The sequence below is a fragment of the Cucumis sativus genome, chromosome 5, assembly GCF_000004075.3.
Source record: "Cucumis sativus cultivar 9930 chromosome 5, Cucumber_9930_V3, whole genome shotgun sequence".
NCBI lineage: Eukaryota > Viridiplantae > Streptophyta > Magnoliopsida > Cucurbitales > Cucurbitaceae > Cucumis > Cucumis sativus.
Window position 1 is genome coordinate 4,000,022 of NC_026659.2, and position 15,699 is coordinate 4,015,720.

General features: G+C 33.6%; 4 protein-coding genes across 7 annotated transcripts; 1 reads left to right on the forward strand and 3 right to left on the reverse strand.

The window, feature by feature from the left end:
* Positions 1 to 2,878: 2,878 nt before the first annotated feature.
* On the reverse strand, positions 2,879 to 6,065 carry LOC101206051 (hypothetical protein). The gene is made up of 3 exons (XM_004143650.3): positions 5,468 to 6,065; positions 3,575 to 4,133; positions 2,879 to 3,446 (listed from the first exon to the last, which is right to left on the reverse strand). The coding sequence occupies exons 1-3, from the start codon at positions 5,966 to 5,968 to the stop codon at positions 3,127 to 3,129; spliced, it is 1,380 nt and encodes a 459-aa protein (XP_004143698.1). The 5' UTR covers positions 5,969 to 6,065; the 3' UTR covers positions 2,879 to 3,126.
* Positions 6,066 to 7,845: 1,780 nt separating this feature from the next.
* Positions 7,846 to 9,758, forward strand: LOC101205271 (chaperone protein dnaJ C76, chloroplastic). The gene is made up of 4 exons (XM_011656601.2): positions 7,846 to 8,298; positions 8,379 to 8,635; positions 8,733 to 8,916; positions 9,014 to 9,758. Exons 1-4 carry the CDS (start codon positions 7,969 to 7,971, stop codon positions 9,638 to 9,640), a joined length of 1,398 nt encoding a protein of 465 aa, XP_011654903.1. The 5' UTR covers positions 7,846 to 7,968; the 3' UTR covers positions 9,641 to 9,758.
* On the reverse strand, positions 9,752 to 11,554 carry LOC101205509 (thioredoxin-like protein YLS8). Of its 4 annotated transcripts, none has more exons than XM_011656600.2 (3): positions 11,128 to 11,531; positions 10,866 to 10,938; positions 9,752 to 10,308 (listed from the first exon to the last, which is right to left on the reverse strand). In XM_011656600.2, the coding sequence occupies exons 1-3, from the start codon at positions 11,151 to 11,153 to the stop codon at positions 10,000 to 10,002; spliced, it is 408 nt and encodes a 135-aa protein (XP_011654902.1). In that variant the 5' UTR covers positions 11,154 to 11,531; the 3' UTR covers positions 9,752 to 9,999. The 4 variants fall into 4 exon arrangements, with proteins under 4 accessions (XP_011654902.1, XP_031742167.1, XP_004143618.1 ...); XM_031886307.1 differs by having other exon boundaries at positions 10,866 to 10,949; positions 11,128 to 11,527; XM_004143570.3 differs by lacking the exon at positions 10,866 to 10,938 and having other exon boundaries at positions 11,128 to 11,554.
* A 454-nt stretch (positions 11,555 to 12,008) lies between these two features.
* On the reverse strand, positions 12,009 to 15,436 carry LOC101205035 (exosome complex component RRP41 homolog). Its single transcript, XM_004143568.3, has 11 exons — positions 15,088 to 15,436; positions 14,938 to 14,984; positions 14,787 to 14,847; positions 14,596 to 14,634; positions 14,445 to 14,512; positions 14,038 to 14,116; positions 13,923 to 13,959; positions 12,822 to 12,938; positions 12,628 to 12,713; positions 12,438 to 12,527; positions 12,009 to 12,278 (listed from the first exon to the last, which is right to left on the reverse strand). The coding sequence occupies exons 1-11, from the start codon at positions 15,139 to 15,141 to the stop codon at positions 12,231 to 12,233; spliced, it is 726 nt and encodes a 241-aa protein (XP_004143616.1). The 5' UTR covers positions 15,142 to 15,436; the 3' UTR covers positions 12,009 to 12,230.
* Positions 15,437 to 15,699: the final 263 nt, after the last annotated feature.

Genomic DNA, 15,699 nt, shown 5'->3' on the forward strand with positions numbered 1-15,699 from the left:
AATGGAATGAGCTTAAAAAAACAAAATATATTTAAAATTTAATAAATAATATGACTAACCATTAGATTAGAATTAAGAAGAAAAACAATTAAATTTAACAAATATGTATAATTACATCTCCTTTTGAGCTCAAGTTATTTTATAAAAATTATTTAAAGGATAAATTAAAATGATTATTTATTGGTAAAAAAAAGTGGACATTTTCTTTCATTATTTTTTAAAAAAGTAAATTAAATGATAATAATTAAAAACCGTAACCTAAAATTGACTTAGAATAATATTATAAATTTAAAATTGATCGTAAACTTATTATTGATAGGTTTGTATTGGTTCATCCTAATTTCAAAACAATCTTTGTTATTCTTTTATACATGCTACTAAAGAATTGAAATAAAATGTAAATAATTTATAATCTATCCATAACAATTTCACAAATTGGGACAGATCATGAGATAGTTAGATTAATGGTGATAAATTTCGATTTTTTTTTTATAGATATGATATTTTTTTAATTTGCCAAAAATAGTATCAAATTATGCTTTCTTTTTCTTTTCTTTTTTAATTTTCACGTGTATAAATTTTTACTTTTTAATTAAATATAAGTTTTGATTTCTTTTTTTTTTTTAATTTGTACATTTAATGCTCAAAATTAGGAGAAGATTATTTAACATTTATTAAATGCAAAATTACCTAAAATAATATAAGCAAACAAATGTTTCTTCCCCTTAGCCTCTCTTAGATAGCATACATATATTTGTTCGGTTCAATGTTGTAATTTATTTCTTCTCTTAATTAACATTTATTACTTTATTTACTAACCTTAGTGATTAAAAATAAAATTATGTAAACATCTACTAATCCAATTAGGGTCATGTTTAAGTGCGAAATCTAGTCATTAATCAAAGTTTGTAACTAATTCACTCTTTTGCTTTTCTAACAAAACAAAAATAAACTTGCTTTTAAAATTAAGTAGAAGATTTGAAAGTGAAAGAAAAAATAAGCTTTCAAAAATATACATTCTGTGTTTTAAAAACAAAATCAATACCTAAACATATATACTAAAAGTGTGGACAATATTATATCATCGTGGAGATATTCGGAGGGTTGTTGTCTTAACCCTATTTCTTTACTCCATTTTCATTCTCCTCATCTCTTGATCATTGTTTCGAGGATACACATAACTAATAGGAGAGGAAAAGAAGAAAACACATACAAAACCAAATTTATCGTGATTAAGTCTTTATTGATACAATTGTAGATGCTATTCCTTTATTATTTATTGTTTTATCGAGTCTTAAGAAGATTTTTTCTATTTTAATTTTATAGCTTTAACTTGAAGTTTGGTTAAGGAGAAATTGATGAATATGTATATATATATATATATATATACTTAAAATTGAAGGTGGTGGGACATTCACATCAAAGTTTTATAAATATGTTAGATATGTAATATAAATTACTTAGAAAAGACCATCATCTAACCACCATTATACATAAATATAAATACTAACAATAAGTTGTATAACTTATTATTTAAATTATTTGATATACAACAATAATAGTTATTGAAATTGACATTTTTATATTTATCCTTTTAAATATCTCTAAAATTATTCTGGTTGAGATCGACTTTTTAATTATTTATTATTGATACAAATTAGTTAGTAGAAGAAATTATTTATTTTTCTCCCAAAGATATATATGAAGTCAAACACATTCTATGAATTTTAATTAAAGTTTGAGAAAAAGTCCAATTATATTTCAAACTAATTATAATATTATACTTCTATGTACTTTTATTTTGAAGTGTTACAATTGTAACTAAATTATTTTCGTGTTAGACAAGAATTGATTATCTATTACCTTTCTAGATGTAAAAAGAAAATTTTCTTTTCGATGAATGAGATTTGGAGAGAAATTCTAATTAGTTGTTTATACTAATTTGTATCTATGTTAATTTAGTATAACAAGTAACGTTATTTAACCTTTAATTTTTTGATATTTTTTTCTTAAGATTGAGTTTGTTGATACTTTTGGGTTTGATTTTTTATATTCAGAACTTTAGTTTTTAGGTCTATAGAGCTTAAGGAGAGCTCTATTATATTCTTCATAACTTCAACATTTTGATATCCGTAACTTCAATCTTAGAAGAGTTGTGTTCTTCATAGCTTTAATAATCTTTGAAATTTCAGATTTTTATAAGCTTGGGAGTTATTTTCTGCTCATCTTTTAGACCTCAGAACTTCATCCTTACGTTATTTCTTTAAGAGTAAGACCTTTATTTACAAAGACTACTTACGATAAACTTTACACGGACTTCACCCAATTGCTTTGAGATGTAATTGGATATGAACTCAAACTTTTAGTTATTGCCTCAAATATTGATCACCAACAGCCTTGAATTACTCAACCCAATCTCTATTATAATTTTTATTAGGATGATGTGGTAACTTGGAATTACTCCAACTTTCTTTTTCAACAACTATTTTCAACCAGACAATTATTATTATTATTATGTACAACTAACTTGCTATTTATATATCAAACGTACACTCATAATCTTAAGTTAATGTTTAATTCATTTTTTTAAAAGAAATTTTTAACGTTCATGATTTTCTCGAGTTCAAATTGAAAAACAATCAACAATAAATTATCATTACAACTAAGTTTAAATATAGAAATCAAGAGGTTTACTTTAACCACAAACATACTTCTCAATACAAGTCTGTTATATATAAAACATACAATTGTTTATTTGATTGTGCTTTTCATCTTATTTGTTTCGTTAGAAACACAAAAACTCATCTTTACGAAGAGATGTGACGTAACGATATATAACGGCGGGTTAATTAGAACATTTTTCTCAAAAGAATAAGAATAGTAAGGAATATAAGTTAGTAATTAAGACATTAATTAGAATTCGTATTTTTCCTAATACCTAAATTAATCTTCCCACAATCTTCAACTAGAATTTAAGTGCATTTTATTGAATCATACAAATAAAGAAACAAAAATACTAGAGAACACATATTACATTATTATCGAAATTAATCCCTAATCTAAAGCTAAGAGAAGTCCGTACCAAAACAAGCCATGATTTGGAAACCTCGACGGCGGATCAGAGATTCAGGCGGCGAGTAATCGAGTGGAATTACACCAGCGGTCATAAGATGGCTGAAGATTGGGCCATTCGGAGGGGGAAATTGCGTAATCGTGGAGCCAATTTGTTAAGATCACTTCCTGATCTATGGGTGATAAGGTACCGATAATGTGATTGACGGCTCTTTCGGTCTCGTCTTTCTCGAACCTCATTAGAGCTGGAAATGTGAATCCGTTTCGAGCGTGGCATAGCAATGGCAGCCATAGTGATAGCATTCTGAATTTTACTTCCGGTCTTACTGTCTCCTCCATTTCTTTGCTCCTCATTAGCTCTTGAAACAGCATCGCTGGTTCGTTTTTCATCATAAAATTTATATCAATATGGATAGCTCTCGTGGAACATTTTCTTGAGAGTATGTTATAAATGAAATATAAACTACATTATAAACTACATTATTGTTGTTGTTGTTATCACCTGAGATCTTGACGAAGCACCACTGGATTCTTGGGTTACAAGTAACGGAAGCGGAGGCCAAGCCGCCGGCAAAGCTCCATTGCACCATAGCCTCATCAGCTGCCCCATACTCCCGTAGCTTCTCTACCATCCATACCAACTCCTGCCCCAGCTTCTCCACTACCACCACCTCGCCACCGTACTCCCCCTCCACGATTCCCCTATCCGATCTCCTACCGTTCAACGGCTCCGCCTTTGGGACGATTGCACCGACGGCACTGACAGCCAGATCCAGAAATTTGATGTATGGAGTGACGTAGGCTGAGAATGGGAGGGCAGCGATGATCCGTGACGGCCACGTGCCGGCTCTAGTTCGTTCTTCGATTTCTCGAGTCCGATGGAGCGAGTCATAGAGGGATGAGGAGGTTCGAGCAAAGGCAGCGGAGAGGGCGGCTCGGTTTACTTGTAGAAGCTCGATTTGGCCGCTTCTGGCGTTTTCTTCCATGATCTTCTCTGCCATTGCCATTGTGAATTGGTACTTCTGGCAACTCACCGGCATCTCGTTCAAGATCGCCAAGATCTGCACCGTTCATTTTAAAATTTTAAATAAATCCAATTTATTTTTTAAAAGCCATTAAAAGTAGACTAAATTATTAAAAAAAAAAAACGTTTTCAAATATAGATCAAATTTTATTACAAAAATATAAGAAAATAATAATAGACATCATGAAAAATTATTATAATTATAAATATTCTTATCAATTTGTGGTTTAAAACAATTAAAAAACAAATTTCTTAAGAAAAAGAAAATTATCTTGAAATAAATAACTTGGATTTGGTTAGACCCTATCTCAAACAAATTCTAAATAAACCCACAAGCCAAACTAAAATACTTCTATAAACACTTGCACCCAAAGAGAAATACTTAGAAAAAGACGATCATTAAATTGATATAGATATTAGTATTTAAATTAATACTACTTCAAAAGTTAAAAGATTTCAATAGACATACTTAATCAATCTAAAATTTAAATTGATATTATATTTATTTAAAATCCATTTCTTATAATATTCCCAACCCACGTGGGCCAAAGTACTCGAAGGTGGATCCACGTTGCCAATACCGCAAACAACAAAGAATAAAGAACTGACACGTCATCCCAGTGCCCCATGAACACGACACGTGGCATCACGAGTCCCATTCAGGCCGCCGCATCAGCCATATTTTCATCTCATTCCGGTCGGAATATATCACCATAATTAAATTCATTCTCTATACTAAATTTTATTTATGGAGTTTCCTTAAACACCCAATCTAAACTATTCTTTATAGTCCCAAGAGTTAATATTTTTCTAACTTAAGTCCATCAAACTCTCCTCTTCAAAAGTTTCATATTGGTTCATTTGTGCAAATAAAAACAAATACTTCAAAGTGATATAGTTTGATTAAATCTTGTCACGTGTCATTATCTTAAACTAAGCTTAGATTATTTTGGGAGACATTCTTTTACGTAAAGGAGTAGTGAGACATGTTTACTATTGACAAAAGAAATCCAAAAATGAAGTGGCATTAAATGGAGACAAGATGAACCGACATTCATATTCAAAACCAAACTTACTAAATAGGGAAAATTTGTAAAATCTTAATGGAAACCATTTAAATTTGTTTAATTAATTGTATTAATGTTGATATGTTTAATTCAAACAGAATTACTCTTTGGCTAATACAAGCTTAATATCTACTTAAATGTGAAAGTAATCTTCTCATGCCTACACTAACCCACTTCTTTAATCTTGAAGCTGATTAAGAAAATTAATTTATTTTTCATATTGTTTACAAAACAATAATGTAATGAATATAGATGAAGATATTTTGAAAGGATAATAATGAAAAGGAAGAATAAAAAAGGTTACTTGAGAGAGAGCTCGGGTGAGAGGCTTGACAGAGGAAGCACCAAAATCGACGGTTTCAAAAGGAACCAAATCCAATTTAGAAAGAGAAGCCAAAGCCGAAGACCCCAACGCCGATGACGACGACGTTGACAGCGACGACTCAGAAGACGGTGCCGGCAACAGCAAAGGCGCGGAACTTCTAGACCCGTCAGCGTCGCCACCGCCGCAGAAACGAGTTAAAAGGCGGCGAGAAGGGGCGAGAGCAACAGGGAACCAATCCATGACAATTCTCAAAACCCAAACCGTAAACCAAGAAGTGAGCATGAGCATGAAGCGGAAATGGTCGGCCGGTCGCCATTTACGGCCGGAAAGTTCGTTCTTGGCATTAGAGGCGACGGAGACGAGGGAATTGGCGGCGACGTTGACAGTGGACATGAAAAAGGAATTTAGAAGAGAGGAAGTTGAAGAGAAGGGTTTTCTTGATCTGTAGGCATAGGTTAAATCTAAGCCGTTTGCCGCCATTGAAATAAAAGAGAGAGAGAGAGGTTTTGAAGTGATTGAGAAAGGAATTTGAAGGAAATTGGATTATATATATAGTGGATTGGAGGAGGATCGGAGGAGGTTTAATTATATATATATATATATATGAATCATTGGCTAAATTTATGTCGGAACATATTTGTCTTCGATTGAGTTAAAAATACATTGCATCTAACGTCTGCCAAACACTCAAGTTCAAATCTCTCACGTTACATAGTTTATAATTTTAAAATCTAATCTGAGTAAAGAAAGGTTAACTCATTTAATGATTGAATGAATGACACGATTTTGTAAAAATATTTACGAATATAGATACATATAGATATCGATAATAATATTTTATTTTGATATATCATGGTTCATCGCTCTCGAATTTTATAAATATTTTAATTTATTTTACCATATTTAAAAATCGTTCATAAAATGATGATAAGTAAAGAATTAACGAGAAGAATTATAAAAAATAGTAAATTTGACCAAATATTTATAACATATAACAAAAGTTCATATTATATCTATAATTATTTATTGATTGACACTTATATGCTCTTGTCAATGACATTAATAGACATTGGTAGAATTTTATCAAAATTAATAAAATTCAAAATTTTGCTACCGCTTATAAATATTTTAATTAATTTTACTATTTTAAAAAATTCTCCAGAAATTAACTTTATAAACATGTATATATAATTTTAAGCTAAAACAAATTATAAAATAAAAGTAGGTTTGATATATATAGCTCAAAGTGACAAAATTGACCAAATTAGTGATTCAAACTTATTTAAACCTCAAATTATTAAAAAGAAATGAAAGAGATAGATGTTCATATTTTGGATGTTGATTTGTTGGAACATCTAATTGTAGTGAATACATAATTAGAAGTGAAGTAGTAAGGATTGAATTTAAGGGAAAGGGAAAGGGAAAGGCATATGTTTGGGTAATTCCATAGACATCTAAGAAGGTAAAGTCGGCAATAGTATTAATATATATTTGTGTATGTTGGAGAGAGTGCAGTTTGTAATTTAGTGAAATGTCCAAAAATGGGTGTTGCCCTTTTCTGCTTTTCTATGTAGTTTCCCTATGGCCATTTCATACTTTGGTTAGAGTACTTCATTCTGAAGTTATACCACCAAAAGTTTTCATCTAAAGCCTTTGCACTTTGAACACTTAATTTCATTCTATGAATGTGACTTCTCTACTAAGGAACCGACTCCACCATATTGGTTTTGATGAAGTTGAGATCTTTGTTGGGGATATTTCCTTTAGACGCCGTTAATTTTTAATATTGCAACTTTGATCTCTCCTTTTAAGGTATTTTTTAAATGTAGGAAGTTGTTTTTCATATAGTATTATTCTCCACCTCCTTCATGAGGAGTGTGGTTTGTTTTTTTTGGGAAAAAATAACACTGTTGACTCATTTTGGAGCCTAATGTATATGTAAAATTTTCTCTTAAAAATCATGCTTTCATACACAAATCATTCCCCTCAATCATCCACGATAATATTTTTGTATTTGATGATTGAGGTACATCGGATTGTAGCCACAAAAATTGTAGGGTTCAAGTTAATGAGCTCGACCAAGCTATTACACAAACGTAATTAGACTCGAGACTTTGATTTCCTACTTCTAAGGTAGAGACTCCAACGTTCATGGGCTTAGACCTAATCGTGGGCTTGCCTTGGACAATCCCTTGACAATAATTTTCCTTTTGATCCAACGATGCAAAAGTCATTCTAAACAAGCACCTAATGTTAGAAACCAGATATTGAAGTGGTTGTTTTCAATAATTTAGGTGACTTCCAAGGACCAAATCCCCCATCAATAGCGCTCCCCCACTTGGAATATTCTCACATGATGCACAAAAATATCTCACTTCATCTTGTCATTTAAAATATCTTCCTCGCCACTTTTTAGGATCATCTCACACGACTATCTCTTCTCTTCTCTTCTCTTATCCTTTTAGAAAAAACTAGAAAGAATGAGTGCCTCATGGCTTCCTCTGTACACACCCACAGCACAATATCCAATTCAAAGAAAGTTAGGATCATACAACCCTTCAACTTCCAGAAAGCTTCATGGCAACACTTTGTCCTGCAAGGCAGCTTCTTCTATTACAGATTTTGATCTTTATGATCTACTTGGCATTGACAACACCTCCCATCCATCACGGATTAAGGCGGCCTACCGTGCACTCCAAAAACACTGCCACCCCGACATCGCCGGTCCTGCTGGCCATGACATGGCCATCATTCTTAATGAAGCATACTCTGTTCTATCAGATCCTAGTTCTAGGCTGGCTTATGATAAGGTTAGAATAGGTAGCACACTATTTTAATTATTATTGGTTTCAGCAAACTATGGTTTTTGACGTGAGAATTATGTCCACAGGAGCAAGCAAAAATGGCAGAACTTCGAGGTTACACAGGGAAGCCAGTTTATTCAGTGTGGTTGGGGTCAGAAAGCGAACAACGAGCGGTTTTTGTGGATGAAGTGAAATGTATTGGCTGCTTGAAATGTGCTTTATTTGCTGGGAAAACTTTTGCTGTTGAATCTGTGTATGGGAGAGCTAGAGTTGTGGCTCAATGGGCTGATCCTGAATATAAAGTTATGGAGGCTATCGAAGCTTGCCCAGTTGACTGCATTTCGTGAGTTGTGTTGTTATATTTTGATTTCAAAATTCCTGTCTCTCTCTTCTGATTAGTTCATAAGTTTCTTTTTTTTTTCTTGGTAAATTCAACACAGCATGGTGGAAAGGACAGACTTGGCAGCCTTGGAGTTCTTAATGTCGAAGCAACCACGTGGGAACGTAAGAGTTGGTATGGGGAACACAGCTGGCGAACGAGTGTCAAACATCTTCACTGATGTGAAGAAGTTCCAAATCAAATTCAATGAGGCTATGGAGAAAGCTATGAAAGAGCAATCCAAGGTTATACTTAGACATAGTAATGGCAATAGTTCAATAATTGATGGTACCTTCTTTAACGGCTTACTTAGAACATCGAGTTGTATGATTGGTTTTACAGGGAGCAACCTTTGAGAGCGAAGGACAGTTGGCTGCAATTCAGGCTATCAGATCAATCTCAAATTGGCTATTTTGGCAGACAGCAACACCAGTTGGACCTGGATCGAAACAAAGCCAAAGTCTGGCACGCAGTGCCAGCAAATTCACACCCGAAATCAACAAACTTCAGGCTGCTGCTACTGCAAGGAAACAAATCAGGGAAAAAGCTGAAGACAGAAATAGAACTACAACGAAATACCTATACAGGGATGATTATTGGGTTCCAACCACCTTTGCACTTCCAGCCTCAACTCAATCTCCAAACAACCCAATCTCAAAGCCAAGTGTAGAGACCAAACCTACAAAGCAATCAAGAGGCCTTGGTTCTGATGTTAGTAGGGGTGGTCATGTTAGTCCCATGAGATTGGTATTACCAGTTTCGATATCGATAATTGCAACTGCTATAATTCAGCAAATGGTGAGAAATGATGGTGCCAGTGAATTGAAGGAACACGCTGCAGGTTCTATGGCTCTGGAGTTGGTTAATAGTCACTGGATGCAGGTGATCCTAACAGGCGTCACTTGGTATATCATTGGAATGGCAGTGATGGGAATGCTAGAAATGATTGCAAGAAAGTTTAGGCCTTGAGTATTACACAGATAGTAAATTTATCTAAAAGACAAGTTGCATGTATAGCTGCAGTTGTACAATAATAGAAATGGAAAAACACTTACATATATGTGATCACAAATGACAGAATTAAGAAGCCAAGTGTGTATGAGGCAAGGTGACAAACTTTACATTATACCCTTTTGTTTACATGACAGGTAGTTCACCGGTCATTTCGACCAACTATTATAATCCACTACATAATCCGTGAATAGGATAACATATGTCATAAAGCGTTATATGCCATCCAAACAAAGCAGATGCCATATAGAGAGATTTTTTAGATGCAATTTCTTAAATCTAAAATCAATAAGGGCTTGCACAAGTAGCAAAATGTCTTAGTAGCGATATTTGGTTGAATAATCCTTAGGTGCAATGACTAAACCACGTCCTTTCCTTGCTCCACGATAAACTGTTTCAATAATATCAATGAACTCTTGTTTATCCTTGAGTGCCCAATTTATTTTATTGTTGTTTCCAGTACCAAGATCAATCATTATGTGCTTGTTCCTAAAGAAGAACATGACGGTGGAAGGGTCATACAATTCATACATTGTGTTGAAATCAGGAACTTCTGTGATATCCACAAGGTAAATTACTGCAAAGTTCTTAATTGTCTCTGCAACTGAGGCCAACACTTCATCCATCTACATCAAAAAAGATATCAATCAGATCAAGCATCTTGAAAAATGATAAAGAATCCTACTTACAACGGAAGATAACAGAGAAGTGAGCACAGGCAAACAAGTAGATAGGACAAATTAGAAATGAATAGAAGAAGGTTTTTCAAAAAATAAAATAAAACAAAACGCTAAGCTTCCATTAAGAATAAATGGAATAATACGACCCAAGAAAAGGTCAGCAACTCTAAGAAGGGCCCTAGTTAAACAAAATAAGACCCAAGAGATAAATGGAAACTCAAAGAAAGGTATGAAATCTAACATAGAACCACTAGAACTGCCCAAAAAATTGAAATTTTACACTTGTTCAAGTTAAGAAGTCATGATCAATTCAAGCAGTGAATGTTCCAAGCTCTAACCCAGATGAGAAGAAAGGGAACAAGAAAAACATTAACCAACCAAGACATCTAAACTTGAAGAACTAAAACAAGTGACATGTTTTGTGAAATGAGAAGACATTAAAGTACAAATTCAGTTGCAGTAAAAGCAAGAAGAAGAAAAAGGAAGTTGAGAGAGAGATATACACAAACAACTCTTCGGCCCAAATCATAGGAGGTTGGTTGAAGGACGGAAAATGGGCTCCAGGGTTTCTTCAGTCTGTTTCATTCCTATTCACCAGTAGTTTAGTCAACAATTTTAACTCGCAGTTAAATAAATTAGATTTAACCACAATGAAACAATTTTTTTTCTCCTCCTTGGTTTTTCGATCAGCAAACAGAATGAGCACAACAAAAGTGAAATGGAGAGAAAAAGTAGAAGAGTTAGGGATTCAAAAATGAAGTTTACCTGCATACAAGTGTCGTCCCAATCATGGCCGAAACGGATGATGACGACACGTTCTTCTTCAGCTAGAATGGCTTGATCCACAGCCCATCCAGAATGCAAATGAGGTAGAAGGTAGGACATCTAGAAACCCCAGTTACTCCAATTTTCTCTTCCTTCTTGTATATGTGAAGAATGAAGAAATTTTCGGTGAGTTTTAAGGGGAGGAAGCTTTGTTTCAAAGGCAAAGTGGGAGAGTGGAAGAAGCCTCTGGAAGAGCTTGGAAACTGCCTAAAGCGCTACCATCACTCCACGTCTTATCTTATATCTCCCTCCAATTCTATTCATATCCAACGTCAGTTTCCTTTGTGCATCTTTTCTTACCACTTGGCAATTGATGACTTATAATTAAAGAATTCGATACACTCCAACATTATTCACTTTTTTGTTACACTTAGTTTTGATTAATTTTCCTTGGAGATAATGGAATTTTTGGCATGTAAAAGACAAATGTGACTATAACATATATATAACTTTTTTAACTCATCGAATTTTTAAAAGGCAGATGATTAAGATCTCAATTTATAATCTTTCAATTTTTTATAGTTCGTTTGGTAATTTTTTTTTTATTGTTTGTATCAATAATAGTTTGTTGTTACTTTAATTTTTTTAAAAAAAGCAAAGAATTTTATAAAAAAAATTAGTTCTCAAATTTATCTTGGATTTTGAAAATACAGGTTATCAAAGTAAGAGATTTAAAAGGGAAAGAAATATATGTACACTTAATTTTATAATACAAAATTTAATCAGGCCAACGTTAATCCTGACTTTAAATATTGCTTGGTAGGCCACTTTTTATACAAATTTGGGTTTGATATGAAATTTATGAGACAAAACAAAATGAGTTAGAGATAATATGAATTTAACTTTCTATCATCATAATTAAAGGAGAAAAAATTGGTGAAATGTAAGGGAAATAGAAAAACACATTCTGTACATTAATTAGGGCGCGACAGGTATTAATTCACAACTGAGAGATGGGAAAAAAAGGCATCAATAACTTCATTGTCTCTTAAAACAATTGTAATCTCTTTCCTTTGGGTAAGAATGCTCAAAACAGTCTTTGACTATCCATCGCGATGATATTCGAGTTGCTTTGTATGTTCTAACATTACCTGTCCATATAAACAACACAAAATTTGAATAATCCAACCATGCGCTTTCTATGTAAAATAGCGTACTGTTATATTGAAAATTGACTCAACAATAATGGCTTTTAGTAAATCTGAATAGACAAACAAACGAGAAGTCAAGTAATTGTTTTAAGTCCTTACATTTCGAATGTAAGTAGCTATGGCTTTGCAGCCCTCAATTGCAAGTTCCATCACATCCTCAAATACATCAATGGGTAATTTAGCATCCATCTGCACCAAGATCATGTCAACATGAGTGAAATGTTATCATTACAAAATCACAAAACAGGTCAAGGTGGATAAGAATAGGAAAAGGTAGAAGTTAGTGAACCTGTAGAAGAGTAACTTTATCCAACTTAGGTAGAAAGCCTACAGTGACATCAGGGCCACCAGCACTATCTTCTACATAATTCAAATCTGTCCATATCATAATTGCCAATCCATATTAGTTCTTGTAAGCAATATAAGAAAGTTTTTCACGTCCAATACAGCAAAATCTAACTGAGGGGGGGAGTTCTAAATTACCAAGCAAAGCATTGCTATTAAGGTATCCAGCACTGCAGGAAGTAACAATATCACGCATTGGAATTCCAGCATCAGCAAGCGCCAGAGTTGCAGCATTTATGCATGCTGATCTGGTACCTACACAAGAAAATTTCCAGGGCATGTCTAAAGAATTCTTCATGAAAATAAAGCAAATGAGGCCTGAAGGAGCTTTTTAAAACACTGCTTAGGCCCCGTTTGATAATAATTTGGTTTTCGAAAATTATGTTTCATTTCTAAAAAACAAAAACAAGTTCTACTAACATTTAAGCCAAGTAGTTCTAGATGCTTCAAATCACTATCACTGAAGACAGAACATTATGCAAGCCATAAAAACAGTAGTTGCAGCTTGTGGGTAAGTTAAAATGTAGTCTTTGAACAAATACACAAGTAATGGGTACTTTCTTTGATGACAGAAAATACATGAGCGTGAGATAGAAATGAGGCATCATTGATTGATGATAAAAAGCCTCTGCTGGACTTAAAACTTTTTTAAGGAAAATAAAACAATATAATAAATATGTCGATGAAGGTATGAATCTCCAACCTCAAAAGAAGAAAATGATGTCTCATTTGTTGAATTGTGCTCGTGTTGGCTTTAAAAATTTGTAATTACAACAAAAAATGGAGGTCAAACAGTGAGAGGCTTGAAATTGGTCATATCTCAAACTTCATTTTTGTTTCTACTTGAATCTTTCAAACCAAGTTTCCTATAGAGCATTGACCTTGTTTTTTTAGGGGCATGGGCTAAAAAGACTGTTCAATTGAACAAGCCATGGAGAGAACAAGCCATGGAGAGAAGGTGACAAAAGTGAGGCCCATCATTGAGTGATTGGGTAGTGAACAAAAATATGGTTGCAGGCTCCAAACATCTTAGCGTAAAGGAGTATAGAGAAAAACCTTTCATATTCTATTTTGTGAAAGAGAACAAAAATAAGAGGAATATTTGAAGAAAATGACAAATACACAAAAAGATGGCAATAAAAGAGACGACTATGGAATTGAAATATCTGAACTAGAATTAATATTCTAATAATTTGAAGAGCTTTATCTGATAAACTTAATCAATAACTCCAATCGTACCTCCATCTGCTTGAAGAACTTGGACAAAAATATCTATCTGCACACGAAAACTAGGAATGAGGAAAGGAAAAGTTTGAAATCATAGAGAAGCAGCTCTTGGATTATTGTAGAAAACCTGAGACCGAGGCATTAAATGTGTTAGAATGCATTCCTCCATTGTCTGGCGAATAACTAAAGATATCTCTGTGGATCGCCTGAATGTAAAAATGCCATAAATTAATATAACGGATAACAAAATAGATATGAATGAATCAATAACATATTTCTTTCCCATCCGTTTTTAACCCCTTCCATTTGGTGAGACCTAAGCAAAGTCATTGAACTGGGAACTACTACACTACTAGTTTTACCATGACCATATTCTGAAGAGAATAATATAAATGCTACCTTTCATGGGTACAATTTTCTTATGTTTTAAGATATGAATGTTCACCATAATCCTATTCCAAGAATCAACTACTTTCATTCATGGCATCAAATCATCAAATGTATCAAACAGAGACACATAAAAACTGAAAAAACCTGTCTCCCTTGGGCTTTCTCATGCGATCTCCAGTACTGAAATTAGCCATGGTGTACTCACAACGCACCTGAAAGAGATCAGAGATTCAGACAATGCATAACCAACGATCATAAAGAATTGAAACTTTGAATATCCAGAAGAAAGTATAACCAGTGCTTGGTTGCTCATTTGTTGACTCTTATTCTGGACCTACACATACAACAAAATAATTCATTCCAACCATACAGAAGTTCTCCAATAAACACACAGATGATTTAATAGAAGAAATACAGCGGTCAACAAGTTCTTGCATTCATGCCATTTTGAATGAGATAGATACGACAATAGCTGAGATGTTATACCTCTCTAGGACCATATACAGCAGCAAGAACTTTGGTGTTACCCATCTCAAAAACAGCAGACCTAATTCAGAATAGGATATTCAGTAACTTAGTATTCGATACAGATATCTCAAAAGCTAAAAGAGGAAGAAAAGTGAGAGTAGATACCCACCCATTTGCTTTAGAAACAGCCCCAATTTCCGCACGCATTTCCCTCAGCTAAAATTAAACAACAGAGTAAAAATGGAACGGAATAGAATGCAAATAATTCAAACAAGAGGGAAAAAGCATAAAGCAGGAGAATGAGAAATGAAACAAGTACCTCCCTGGGACGGCGACCGTCTTGGCGAAGTCCTTCGGGGGTCACGAACTCCATTGGCGAACAGAATGGTACAGGTGGGGCTGAATCGCTGTGTTTCTAAGAAAGTTGTAACTTTGATTACTGGGAGAGACAGACGAGAGAGTGCAAAAGGGAGGGTGCAGCGGCAAAGTTTGTAGAAAGGCTGGTCTGTGGCAGCAGAGAGTGTAGTGTACGGCGGCGCCCCCGGGCAGAGGAGTGGGGAGGTGAAGTGCAACGTCTCGGAGGTAGTGAAATAGGGTTTAGGAGAAAAGGATCCGTAGGAGGTTTGAAGTTTCAATTTTCGTTAGATTGTTTTTGTTTCAAAGTTGTGAGGAGGGATAGTTATATATTCGCATTAAATCACAATTTGTTCCTATTCGTTAGTAAGAAGAATAACACTCTCTTTATAAATTAGATTTAAAATAATTAAATATATATTATTTTTCTATAAAAGAAATAATTAAGTATATATTATATTCATATAAAAAAAGTGTAAACCGTGACAAAATATATTATTTTTTTACTATTATTTTCTCTGGTACATGTATTCCGTACATGAAATACCATTTTTTAAAAACATAATTGGAATTGTAC

What these genes read in the sequence shown, in the direction of transcription:
- LOC101206051 (XM_004143650.3), bottom strand. Translation starts at nt 5,968, where the DNA reads ATGGCGGCAAACGGCTTAGATTTAACCTATGCCTACAGATCAAGAAAA. An exon ending in TCACCCGAGCTCTCTCTCAA is followed by an intron (nt 4,134 to 5,467) that starts GTAACCTTTTTT and finishes TGAACGGTGCAG; the next exon opens with ATCTTGGCGATCTTGAACGA. An exon ending in GTGCTTCGTCAAGATCTCAG is followed by an intron (nt 3,447 to 3,574) that starts GTGATAACAACA and finishes AAAACGAACCAG; the next exon opens with CGATGCTGTTTCAAGAGCTA.
- LOC101205271 (XM_011656601.2), top strand. Translation starts at nt 7,969, where the DNA reads ATGAGTGCCTCATGGCTTCCTCTGTACACACCCACAGCACAATATCCA. An exon ending in TGCCCAGTTGACTGCATTTC is followed by an intron (nt 8,636 to 8,732) that starts GTGAGTTGTGTT and finishes AATTCAACACAG; the next exon opens with CATGGTGGAAAGGACAGACT. An exon ending in CTATGAAAGAGCAATCCAAG is followed by an intron (nt 8,917 to 9,013) that starts GTTATACTTAGA and finishes TTGGTTTTACAG; the next exon opens with GGAGCAACCTTTGAGAGCGA.
- LOC101205509 (XM_004143570.3), bottom strand. Translation starts at nt 11,247, where the DNA reads ATGTCCTACCTTCTACCTCATTTGCATTCTGGATGGGCTGTGGATCAA. An exon ending in GGGACGACACTTGTATGCAG is followed by an intron (nt 10,309 to 11,127) that starts GTAAACTTCATT and finishes TTTTTGATGTAG; the next exon opens with ATGGATGAAGTGTTGGCCTC.
- LOC101205035 (XM_004143568.3), bottom strand. Translation starts at nt 15,141, where the DNA reads ATGGAGTTCGTGACCCCCGAAGGACTTCGCCAAGACGGTCGCCGTCCC. An exon ending in TAATAGCAATGCTTTGCTTG is followed by an intron (nt 12,714 to 12,821) that starts GTAATTTAGAAC and finishes TGATATGGACAG; the next exon opens with ATTTGAATTATGTAGAAGAT. An exon ending in TAGCTACTTACATTCGAAAT is followed by an intron (nt 12,279 to 12,437) that starts GTAAGGACTTAA and finishes TTATATGGACAG; the next exon opens with GTAATGTTAGAACATACAAA.